This window comes from Erpetoichthys calabaricus, chromosome 11, assembly GCF_900747795.2.
Source record: "Erpetoichthys calabaricus chromosome 11, fErpCal1.3, whole genome shotgun sequence".
Classification (NCBI taxonomy): domain Eukaryota; kingdom Metazoa; phylum Chordata; class Cladistia; order Polypteriformes; family Polypteridae; genus Erpetoichthys; species Erpetoichthys calabaricus.
In genome coordinates, this window is record NC_041404.2 from 58,607,568 (window position 1) to 58,620,451 (window position 12,884).

Below are 12,884 nucleotides of genomic sequence, written 5' to 3' on the forward strand. Positions count from 1 at the left end.
CTAGTAAAGCTAAAGCAATTCCATGAGTGAAAGCATGGAGATTTTTGTGAAGGTAGAGCCACAAAAACAGATGAAGAGAATAACCAAAGCTGTGGACACACTTTTTTTTTTATTTTGTTCGTAGCTTTTCAAGAGTTAAATGTATTATTTATTTATTTTTTTCTTGTGAACTAAAACATTTCATTATGTATCTCATGATTCTGGTATAATCCATAAAAAAACAAAACACACATACAATAAATGCTACAGATAACGAGGTACAGTATATTTTAAAGCATAAACTACAGGGTTCAATTTCCAGTTATTTCTGAATAAATAAAACTTGCTCCATCTATCTTACTAAATTCAAACTATTTCAGTTTGACCAGTCAGTAGACCAGCACATAACAAGCAAAATACTTAATGAGATAGTTTGTCCTGGATTCCTTAACACTAGGCATTCTTATTACTATTTCTTTGTTTAAAAACAAGAAAATGTTTAAGAAACAGTCTTAAAATTACCAGAAAAAAATTATTTGAACGTAAGAAATGTGGACTCAATTCTTTTTTTTCCTCGAAAGCCTTGAAAAAGAATTCCAGTTTGTCATGTGTACCAGTCAAATAAAATTGGCTTCATAGAATGTTACTGGACTTCAGAAAAACAGTAGGTGCTTCAAGTTATAAACAAAACAACGTGGCAGAATTCAGTTACCCACTGACAATGTTCCGAACAATTTTGAAAATGTTCAGTTTTGCTTCAAATCCCCCACAACAATTTCCTCTGATGGGCAGTACTGGTAGAAGGTGAAATTAATTGCTGAAGAATAGCTAGACCAATTGACTATACTGTAATGTTAGGAAGGCAGGAGAAAAGTGCTACCACAGTGCAGAAAGCCCACAGCAAGTGAAATGTTATGCATCACGAAGCATGACATTTCCATGGACAAGAATTGACCTTCTGCCAAACTGGTATTGTGTATTATTTTGCATTTATGCAGCCATCTAAACAGCCTAGCCTTAGAGGGTGTTTTTGAGAATTCATGCCCAATGGAGCATACTGAAACAGTTATTTTCCACATTGTTTTCTGTTTACTAAATGAAACCTTACACTGACTTAGATCATTAGCCATGCCAAGCTAGAATTAACAAGAAACCAAAAAAATAAATGGTAGTATAAACATACTTAAACCAATCAAAAATATCAAGAATTACTTTAAAGACTGGAACAGATCAGAAAAAAAATACCAACCTTTATAACATGCCAGCGTAAGTGCACTTTCTTTAAACTCATTGGAATGAGTATTGATACCAGCTCCATATTCCAGAAGTACACGTGCAACCTCTACATGGCCAGCACTTGCAGCCTCCATAAGTGGAGTGTGTCCATTTTCATTGTGATCTTCAATATTTGCTCCTTCTTTTAACAGCACTTTTACCACATCAACAAAGCCTCCTGCACATGCATAAGTGAGTGCAGTGTTGCCTATGAAACATATGATCAGAATAAAAATAAGTCTGATATTTTTATGTTAGTGAGTTAGCATTCAGTACAAATAGAACTGGAAATCAAAATTGGAAAGAAATTATGTGTCTGCAACAAATATGATATAATAGTATTCTACAAAAAAAAAATTATATACATACAAACATAAATTACATAAATATCTTTGGTAACATTTTGGTTTATGTGCATATATTACTCATTTACTGGTAAGCAACAAGCCCTTAAAAGGTTTCTTTTGGTCTTAATTCCGCTTGTAAATTGTCTATTCCTCTGTGTTCAGTGTGGCATATTAAAATCTTTTGATATGCTGGTAAAATTACTTGTGAATATGAAGATTTACAGGTCTTGTAATGAAATATGCAATGAGAAATAATTCTTATGCAAGCCAACTCAGACTATTCCAAAGTGGTTATTTTAGTAGGCCATGTTGCAGAGATGAATAACCACTTTACTGGTTCTTCATACAGTAGGTGTTAATCAAGATCAAAACAAGCTTTTATTAAGGTCTTTTTTTTTTAGTATTTGGTACACTGTATTAATCCTAACCCAGCCACAGGGGATGCACAAACCAGTGTGTTTCTTCGTGCCGGTCCCAAGTTTGGACAAATGGGGTGGGTTACGTAAGGAAGAGCATCCAGTGTAAAATTTTGCCAAATCAATATGCGGACAACAATACAAATTTCCATACCAGATCGGTCGAGCACCGGGTGAAAGGGGAGTAAGGCCAGGTGGATTGGAGGTGGATTCAAATTGTTCTATCATAGTATGGATAGGAGGAGAAATGGAGTAGGGGGTATTCTGAAGGAACAGTATGTCAAGAGTGTTTTGGAGGTGAAAAGAGTGTCAGGCAGAGTAATGATTATGAGGCTGGAAATTGGAGGTGTGATGATGAATGTTGTTAGTGCACATGCACCGCAAGTTGGGTGTGCAATGGATTAGAAAGAAGATTTTTGGAGTGAGTTGGATGAAGCGATGGACAGTGTACCCAAGGGACAGAAAGTGGTGATTGGAGTGGATTTCAATGGACATGTTGGTGAAGGGAACAGAGGAGACGAGGAGGTGATGGGTAGGTACGGTGTCAAGGAGAGGAATGAAGAAGGTCAGAGGATAGTAGATTTTGCTGAAAGGATGGACATGGCTGTGAAGAATACGTATTTTAAGAAGATGGAGGAACATAGGGTGACATACAAGAGTGGAGGAAGATGCACACAGGCGGATGACATCCTATGCAGAAGAGTCAATCTGAAGGACATTGAAGACTGCAAAGTGGTGGCAGGGGAAAGTGTAGTTAAGCTGCATAGGATGGTGGTCTGTAGGATGACGTTTGAGATCAAGAAGAGGAAGACAGTGAAGGCAGAGCCAAGGATCAAATGGTGGAATGTGAAAAAGGAAGACTGCAAGGTTGAGTTTAGGGAGAAGGTGAGACAGGCACTGGGTGGTAGTGAAGAATTACCAGAAAGTTGGGAAACTACAGCAGATGTAGTAAGGGTGACAGCAAGAAGGGTGCTTGGTGTGACATCAGGACGGAGGAAGGAGGAAAAGGAAACCTGGAGGTGGAATGGGGAAGTACAGGAGAGTATACAGAGGAAGAGGATGGCAACTAAGAAGTGGGATAGTCAGAGAGATGCAGAAAGTAGATAAGAGTACAAGGAGATAAGGCGCAAGGTGAAGAGAGAGGTGTGAAGGGTAAAGAAAAGGCATATGATGAGTTGTATGAGAGGTTGAACACTAAGGAGGGAGAAAAGGACCAGTGGGCTACAGAGGGGCCCAGCTGGGAAAGATGTGCAGCAGGTTAGGGTAACAAAGGATAAAGATGGAAACGTACTCGCAAGCGAGGAGAGTGTGTTGAGCAGATGGAAAGAGTACTTTGAGGGGCTTATGAAGAGAATGAGAGAGAGAGAGAAGAGGTTGGATGATGTGGGAAAGTGAATAAGGAAGTACAATGGATTAGCAAGGAGGAAGTTAAGGACAGCTATGAAGAGGATGAAGAATAGAAAAGCCGTTGGTCCAGATGGCATACCTGTGGAAGCATGGAGGTGTTTAGGAGAGATGGCAGTGGAGTTTTTAACCAGATTGTTTAATGGAATCTTGGAAAATGAGAGGATGCCTGAGGAGTGGAGAAGAAATGTACTGGTGCCAATATTTAAGAATAAGGGAGATATGCAGGACTGTAGTAACTACAGGGGGATAAAATTGATGAGCTACAGCATGAACTTATGGGAAAGAGTAGTGGAAGCTCAGTTAAGAAGTGAGGTGATGATTAGTGAGCAGCAGTGTGGTTTCATGCCAAGAAAGAGCACCACAGATGTGATGTTTGCTCTGAGGGTGTTGATGGAGAAGTATAGAGAAGGCCAGAAGGAGTTGCATTGAGTCTTTGTGGACCTGGAGAAAGCATATGACAGGGTGCCTCGAGAGGAGTTGTGGTATTGTATGAGGAAGTCGGGAGTGGCAGAGAAGTATGTAAGACTAGTACAGGATATGTACGAGGGAAGTGTGACTGTGGTGAGGTCTGTGGTAGGAGTGACGGATGCATTCATGGTGGAGTTGGGATTACATCAGAGATCGGCTCCGAGCCCTTTCTTATTTGCAGTGGTGATGGACAGGTTGACAGAGAAGATTAGACAGGAGTCCCCATGGAGTATGATGTTTGCTGATGACATTGTAATCTGTAGCGATAGTAGGGAGCAGGTTGAGGAGACCTTGGAGAGGTGGAGATATGAGAGGAGAGGAATGAAGGTCAGTAGGAACAAGACAGAATACGTTTGTGAATGAGAAGGTCGTCAGTGGAATGGTGAGGATGAAGGGAGTAGAGTTGGTGAAGGTGGATGAGTTTAAATACCTTAGGATCAACAGTACAGAGTAATGGGGATTGTGGAAGAGAGGTGAAAAACAGTGCAGGCAGGGTGGAATGGGTGGAGAAGAGTGTCAGGAGTGATTTGTGACAGACGGATATCAGCAAGAGTGAAAGGGAAGGTTTACAGGACGGTAGTGAGACCAGCTATGTTATATGGGTTGGAGACGGTGGCACTGACCAGAAAGCAGGAGACAGAGCTGGAGAGAGGCAGAGTTAAAGATGCTAAGATTTGCATTGGGTGTGACAAGGATGGACAGGATTAGAAATGAGTACATTAGAGGGTCAGCTCAAGTTGGGTGGTTGGGAGACAAAGTAATAGAGGCGAGATTACGTTCGTTTGTACATGTGCAGAGGAGAGATGAGGGGTATATTGGGAGAAGGATGCTAAGGATAGAGCTACCAGGTAAGAGAAAAAGAGGAAGGCCTAAGCGAAGGATTATGGATGTGGTTAGAGAAGACATACAGGTGATGGGTGTAACATAACAAGATGCAGAGGACAGAAAGGTATGGAAGAAGATGATCTGCTGTGGCGACCCCTAACGGGAGCAGCCGAAAGAAGAAGGTACACTGTATTAATCCTGGAGGGGAAATTTTCTTTCTGCATGACCTTTGGCAGTCACAGTGCATGGTCCGCGATTATAAAGTGCCCCTGAAGACAATTTTTAGGTTAAGTCAAGGGCCCAGAAAAATAGGATTCCTTCTGGCTGTAACAGGATTTGAACAGGTAACGTCCCAGAAATGGGTAAAAGATGCACTTCTGAAGTGCCTAAAACTGAACTGTTAGCCCTTATTTTCAATAGAGGAAATTATACCAAGACACAAGTACAGGGCTGTGTTAGTATTGTTTACATTACTCATTTTACAATCTAACAATAGACAATTTAACTGACTCACTAAAGGTAACACAATGAGTCAGCAACATACAGTGTAAGATGCTTAAAAAATCTATTTGTGTGTTGGGCATACATGCAGAGGGGAAAAAGATGAAACCAGCACCAGCAAAAGAGGATAATATATATAAGACCATCTTCCATCTGACACTTGCATTTATACAAGAGGTTGATAGTATGAGACCCAACTGAAATATACTTTATACACTGTAATGTCCCAGAATATTAGATTAAATCAAAACCCGAAGTGTTGGACAAAACCTCAAATATCATAAACTGTACATCAACTTAACCTGACGTAATCAGTGCTGGTATCATTTTTACTGAGCTGTCATTGAAAGCATTCTCTCTTTCTCCATACCAGGTCTGGTATGGCATTGCATCTGCTCACTTGAAACAAACTGCAATGTGTCATGCAGACTAGTTTGACCTACCAAAGATCAACATATAGACACGCACACTGTAAAATATGTGAAGTTATAAAACTCTATTACAGATTGTTGCCAAAACATTCACCTAAACAGAGTATCCAAATTGACTTATTTACATTCTACTTGAATTTTTACTTAGATTAATTTTATAATTAAAAAAACATTTAAATGAATTTTACAGTAACAATATTTAATGAAACCACTCAGTTTACCTGTTGATGACTGAGCGTTAACATCAGCACCATGTACAAGGAGGAGTTTAACAATGTCCACATATCCTCCACTTGCTGCAGCCATTAAAGGAGTGATATCTCCCTTGATCCCTCGGTCTTCAACATTTGCATGCATAGCAAGCAGCACCTAACATGACAATGGAAATGTGCTGAGAACTGGAAACATATTATTTTCTCAAAACTTAACCAACCTGGGGTGAATTACAAGAATGGAAGACTTTAGAATAGGCAATCTTAAGCAAAACAAAAATTACATTTTATGAATCTTATTTACCATTTAACAAAAATGAAAGCCACTTACTTGTGCAAGTTCATAGTAGCCAGCTGAGCAGGCCAAACAAAGTAAGCTTTCTCCCTCTTCTGTGTGTTCATTTACACTTCTTCCTTCATCAAGTAATTTACGAACAGCATTCACATCCCCATCTGAGCAAGCTTCCGCCAAGCTACGGCTAAAAATAACCAAACTGCTAAAATTACTGGTGTTGTGCTGGTGGATTCTAAACTTTCTTTAAACAAACTGGACTAGTATAATAGTAATTATTAAGTATACAACAAAAACAGAAGTACTGCAGTTTTTAAAAGTTCTAAAATTAATGTGGTCTGCTTCCAGGTAATCATCATATATTCAGCTCTTTAAATACCTAAATAGGCTTTGAGGTTTATCCACTCAGGAGTACATCTTTACTTATTGTGATTACAAACAGACAACAAGGGGGTTTGGGGCAGGTCTTGCGTGTAAGTTAAACATACCGATGAAGAATTCAAATCAAATCTGTACAGTCACAAATATCAATGCTATATCTAAAATGAAATGGCACAGATTTGTATTTAATAATTTAATCATAAGATGTTACGATACCAAACAAATATAAAAATCTGGCTATAACACCAACAATAGTAATATTAAGAGAGTCACCAAGAGTAAATGCCCAAAGGCAGTGCACAGGACAGCCTCTGATTACTGCTAAAAGTTACAATTAAAATTTAACTGGAAACAATCGTTTGACTGAAATTTATCTTTTACTTCAAATGGGGAAATTGAGGTTGTGGGATTTGATTGATTTAAGAGCCAAATATATTTATCTTTCATTTCAGTTGTGAATCTGGAAGAAATTACTAAAAATCGTAAGATGCAAAGCACAACATCTATTAATAAATTCTGACTGGAGATTAGGGTTGCGCGCCATTACCAGTACTGAACCTTAAATTTTAAAACCATACAGTACCAACCATTTTGGGATTTTCAGTACCAGAACTGAATGTCAGCTTTCCTCTCAATCCCTCGCCTCTCCAAACCACTACATCCTCCCCCATCCACCCAACCCCCCTGACACCTGGGTTGACTCGACACTCGCTTTTGCAATTATAGAAAAACGTTGGTCTTGTAGATTTCACATAACAAATGTGCATGCTCAGATGCAACTGGAACTTCACAATGAGTCCTCATTCAGAAGTATAATGCAAATAATACAGCTATGAAGTGTTTGGACCTTACAAAGGGGAACAAAGGGTCATCTGTCTGATGTCTCATGTTTTACATACCACAACAGAATGGAAAAAAAAAAAAAAAAAGCGAAATAAAAAGGGGCTAAGATTGCAGTGAACTTTCCCATACCTATAAACTCTTCACACAGGTAATCTGACATGTTCAGTGATTTCAAGGCATGTAAATTGACGGCATGTAAATTGACATACTCAGGCAAGGAGATCAGCAACTGCGGTTGTTAAGTCTGACCACCAACTCTGATTAGAGCTTGTGAAACGTGACATTTGCTTTAGGGTTAAGAGGGCTTTATTTAAAAAGCTTTCATGCCTTTTACGCAAGGATCTAAAAACCATGTTTCCAAAATGAAGGATCCTTTAAAACACAAAATACTGTCTGCAGTCCTCCAGGTGCCAGGGTTTGCCCAGTTTTAGTATTTGGGGGTTTTAAGGAAACATTTTATTAACAAATATCTAAATGCTTACTGCATAAAATTTGGTATTTTTACTCTTAACCTTCAATGCAGAAAAGTAATGTCTTATTTTAGTACCTACTTTATTGCCTTTGTTTCATAATGTACCAATTACGAGCTACTATTACTATGACAATATAGCTTTTTAAAATTAGGAAATATGCATCGAAAAAACCAAGTGCTAAACTGTTAATCATTCCTTAGAATGACAGAGGGCCCACAAGCATTTATAAGGGAAATAAGAGAACTGCTTGGAGAAACACCTTCCTTCAAATGAAATGTAAACAAGTTTTTAAAAAGTACAGGAAACTGAGTAACAGACACATTTTCATGAAAATGTACAAACCTATGAAACATTAGAAGGACCATAACTGAAACTTCCCAATTTAGATGCACACATCATTTAAAACAGTTCCATATCCATATGTAGAGACATGTCAAAATAATGACTTTATTCATAATGTGGAACCAATTTAAACATTAACCAAAATATAAAAATTACTTGTGGTACATGAAAAATCATCTGTCAAGACACAGACATGAAATGCAATATAGTAAATAAGCACTTCCAATTAACAATGTTTTTTTTTGATTCTGATATACTTTAATTCCCAGGATGGAAAAAAAAAAAATATTAACAGAATCCAGGCGTCACATGAACTTGTTACAACTGCTGAAGTGTTGCATATAAATAAATAAAAATTGGTGGTTTAAAAGATTTGCTAATTGGTCTAATGAAAATACAAATATGCAAAATGGTGGTACATACTTATCTGCTTGTCCAGCATTTAGTGTGTTCTCAGCTCTCATACGAGTCAATGCCGCTGCCGCCTCATCTAGTGCACAGCTGACAGAAGAAGTCAATCTTCGGAGCACCTCTGGATCTGCGAAGGCTTTACCATCGGCAGTCGATAATTTACCAATTCCTTTCATTATGTTCAGCAATCAAGTTAGTACGAACATCACACATGTAAAAGCCCCAAAAAAAAAACAAAAAAACACAAAAACCAGGCCTTTGTTACAAAAAAAAAGCAACATCATGCAAGGTTAGTCTTAAGTGAAGCAGGACATCTAAACAAACCAAAAACAATTTTGCCACAAACCATATCATATTATTGCCAACATGGACGTGGGGTTCATGAAAAATAATTTAATTAAAAGGTCATGTTTGAAATAAAAACAAAAAAAATAAAAACACTTTACATTAAATAATGTTTTAGCAGAGTGGAAGAGTAAAACTTTCTGGCCAGATTTTTACCAGTTTTTAAAAATATGCCAGGAGTCTGACATTACTTAAGTTTCATGGCTTATTGGTGAATTTCTTCAAATTTCTAAAAACGGGGGTAAATAAAAGATTAGAAGGGGGTCAACAATCCAGGAAGGCAATATCTACACACATGCAGCCTTTTTATAATTTACAATAAGTGAAGACTATTTGTAAGATGCCAAAGAATGAACTCTTATTCAGGACAAAATAAAAATACTTTCTTAAATGTAACTCACTTATGGTATAACTTATTCATGATCTGACAATCTTAATGTAGCACAACTTAATTGTAACTAAATATGATTGTGAAATAATTTAAATATTCACTTTTGCAACTATGTTGTTGGCAATATTCCAACGGTATCCAGTAAAAAAGTCTTTGTCTTTTGTTTTTTTATTGTAACTACATTTTTTTAATATTGTAATTTTAACTCAAGTACAAACATATCACACAGGATTAGGCAGCTTATTTTCTTGTGGGTTTAAGACTACAGAGGACTATGGCAAACAACAAAGTTTTTAGGTATTTAAATTATATTAAGGCATTTAATTCTATTAACTTGTACATTTTTTGTATAATTATCAAAACTGGGATTCTCTCCAAATCGTCAATGTATGTTTATTTGCTTGCAATAGTCAATCAGGTTTTTTTGTATTAAAAAGCTGTAAGATGGTGTTTTGCAACACATCTGTAATTACTTTTTTTTTTTTTTGAAAGGACATCCTTTATAGGCTTCAAAAATCATGTTACCATCATGAATTAACAAATTTATTTGGGTTCTACTAACAGGGAAAAACCCAAGTGCCATAAGCTCCATTTCTCATTCTACATCTAGTAGGAAGGGAGCTTTATGCCTTTAAGCCACTGATTAAATGTTTCTGCCCGATGTGTTGAAAGGGATGCTTTTCGAAACAAAACTATAGATAGCTATTTTATTTATGTGCTGCCCTTTTTCTTAAAATCTCAGCCTCTTACCCAGATAAACAGGAGTGGAGTTTGTCTTCTACATTTGTGTTTTCACTGTGCTCGTGCCACAAGCGGCTAAAATCTTTTTTGGACCCCAAACAGGCACTGGACTATATAATTGAAAAAAGTACATCCGTCCGGTTGCTGTCTCTCATTCCAATAGATGATGCATCACAAACATTAACACTGCTTTTTTGACTCCCATACCAAATGTCATATAACAGAGATATAAATATTGCATGGTATACTGTGAATGTTAACTCTGAGGTCTATGTTGATAACTTAGATTTCAACCCATCTTATACAGGTGGCACAGCTGGTGTTTTATAAACCTATAAATTCTAGTGCTTCAGATTGTGTATAGTATAAAACAAAAAACTTTTCGTAGTTGTGAATTCTAACAGTAAGGGCATGGAAGTTTATATGAAACCTCCCCATGCCCAGAATAAAACATCTGGCTCAAATGCATCCCATTCTTTTTATCATAGTTGTGATGTTTACACACCTTGTTTGTAGTTCATCTGCAGTCTACTCAACTAATTGTACGTGACTAGGGAAGGCACACAGCTGTCTAGAAACCAGAGCTCTGAGACAGGATTGAGTTGAGGCACAACTCAAGGAAAGACTACAAAAACATTCCTGTAGTATTTAAGATTTCCAAGAGCAGCAGCCTCCATAATTTTTAAATGGAATAAGTATTAAACAACCACAGTTCTTACAGGAGCTGGCCAGCCAGCCAAACCAAGCAATTAGGGGGAAAAGGCCATGGTAAGAAGTGACTAAAAACTAATTGGTCACTCTGGCTGGGCTTCAGAGAACCTGTGTGGATATGGCAGAACATTCTGATGCAGGCTTTTCGACAGAGTAGCCAGACAGAAGCCACTCCTCAGTAAAAGACATATGAAAACCAGCATGGAATGTGCAAAAAGGCACCTAAAGGAGACTCTGTGAAAAACAAGATAATCTTGTTTTCATCCAACAAGACAAACGCCATGTCTGTAGGATATCAGACACCACATATACAATACCATTTCAACAGTAAAGCATGGTGTTGGCAGCATCACACTGTGGGATTGGTTCAACTAAACGGGTTGAGGAAAAGCTAAAGGGAGCAAATTACAGAGATATCCTTAATGATAACCTGCTCTAGAGCACTCCAGACCTCAGACTGTGCTGAAGATTCACCTTCCAACAGGACAATGACCCTAGCACAGGGACAAATTTGGGAATGACCATGAGTGGCCTAGCAAGAGCCCGGACTCTAACCCAATCGAACATCTCTGGAGAGACCCGAAAACATCTGTCAACTGATGGTCTCCATCCAACCTAAGAGAGTTTGAGTGGATCTGTAAGGAACAAACAGCAGAAAAAAAAAAACATCCAGATGTGAGAAGCTTGTAATGTCAGACATAAGAAGACTTCAGGTCAGAGTCGCTGCCAAAGGGGTATTAACTCAAAGAGTCAAGAGTCTTATTAATTTGAAAAAATTACTAAAATACTGTTTTTGCTTTGTCATTCTGGGGTATTGGATATTTGTTGCTTGATGTGGGGAAAAAATCTATTTAAATTACTTTAGCACAAGGCTGCAGCGTAATAAAAGGTGAAAAAAGGAAAAGGCTCTGAATACCTTGTGAAATATTGTATATCTAGTATAATTCTTTATGTTTGTTCCTAGTATGACCACTTATTTATAACCTATTAAAATTCTTCAACTGCAGTGTGGTATTTTCTTCTTTGCATTATACAACAACAACAACATTTATTTATATAGCACATTTTCATACAAAAAGTAGCTCAAAGTGCTTTACATTTTTAAATTAAATTAAATACTTTAAATTATATAGAATCTTTCCGTAAGATATTCTATTAAAGTTATGTCAATTAAAGAAGAATTAACTGATAGTTTTTAAAACAAAAACTGAGCAAAAAGAGTAAGAATTTGGATCCAAGCTAATCCATCAAATTTGAATTCTTTTCTAAGCTGGACCATAGTACTGGTAATGAGAGGACATTAGGGAATGTGTAGCATATTAGTAAAATTAATGATATTCTTAGAACTCCTGTTCAGATCATTCTAAAGGAACACACTTTTTTTATTTTTTTAAATGTCACGTTCAACATACTTTCTGCACTTGCATACACAAAAATGTGTTATCTGGAAATTACACAACACAAGCCTCTCCCTTGCTATTCCCTATCACCTGCCTTTTCCTGTTTCCTGTAAATGAGGCCGAGCACATACATACTAAAGGCACCGTGGAGGAAGGTGCCCAATAGCGCCAGGATCTCTAACTTATCTTTAGGATTTCAATCTTCATGATCAACATTACAATTGGAAAAGTGGCTATCACAATACCAAAGCCACCACAACACATCAAAAACGGCAACATAATGCCCTGCACATCAGGAGATGACTACAGCAGTTATATTATTCACCTACAGAAATTTAAATACAAAATAACAGGCAGATGTATATGGAATTAGCGCGTGAAAACACAAAAACCAATCTGCAACAAGAAATGTAAAATAATTTCTAATGGGGAAAAAAAAAAAAAAAAAACACAGACACCCTTATTAAAATGCACCTCTGCATATGCTCAGGAGTCAATCAGGCCCAAGAAGCACAGCAAACTGCTGCCACTTCTCCACTACACTGTGCAGTAGGAGTACATTGTGACAAGAATCTCCCAGAAAACGTGTCAAATTATGGCCAAATAAAATATACCTGTCTCTTGAAGACTAAAATTATACAAGTATTTTTTTCATGCAAAATGTATATATGAATGTCTAAAGCAGGATTATGA

At 37.3% G+C, this 12,884-nt stretch overlaps 1 protein-coding gene across 1 annotated transcript in view; it reads right to left on the reverse strand.

Moving 5' to 3' along the window:
* ankhd1 (ankyrin repeat and KH domain containing 1) overlaps positions 1 to 12,884 on the reverse strand; it is a 198,412-nt gene that overhangs the window by 108,147 nt on the left and 77,381 nt on the right. Inside the window, 4 exon segments of the mRNA XM_051934204.1 lie at positions 1,229 to 1,462; positions 5,871 to 6,018; positions 6,193 to 6,340; positions 8,616 to 8,772. Coding sequence (XP_051790164.1) covers positions 1,229 to 1,462; positions 5,871 to 6,018; positions 6,193 to 6,340; positions 8,616 to 8,772 — 687 coding nt within the window.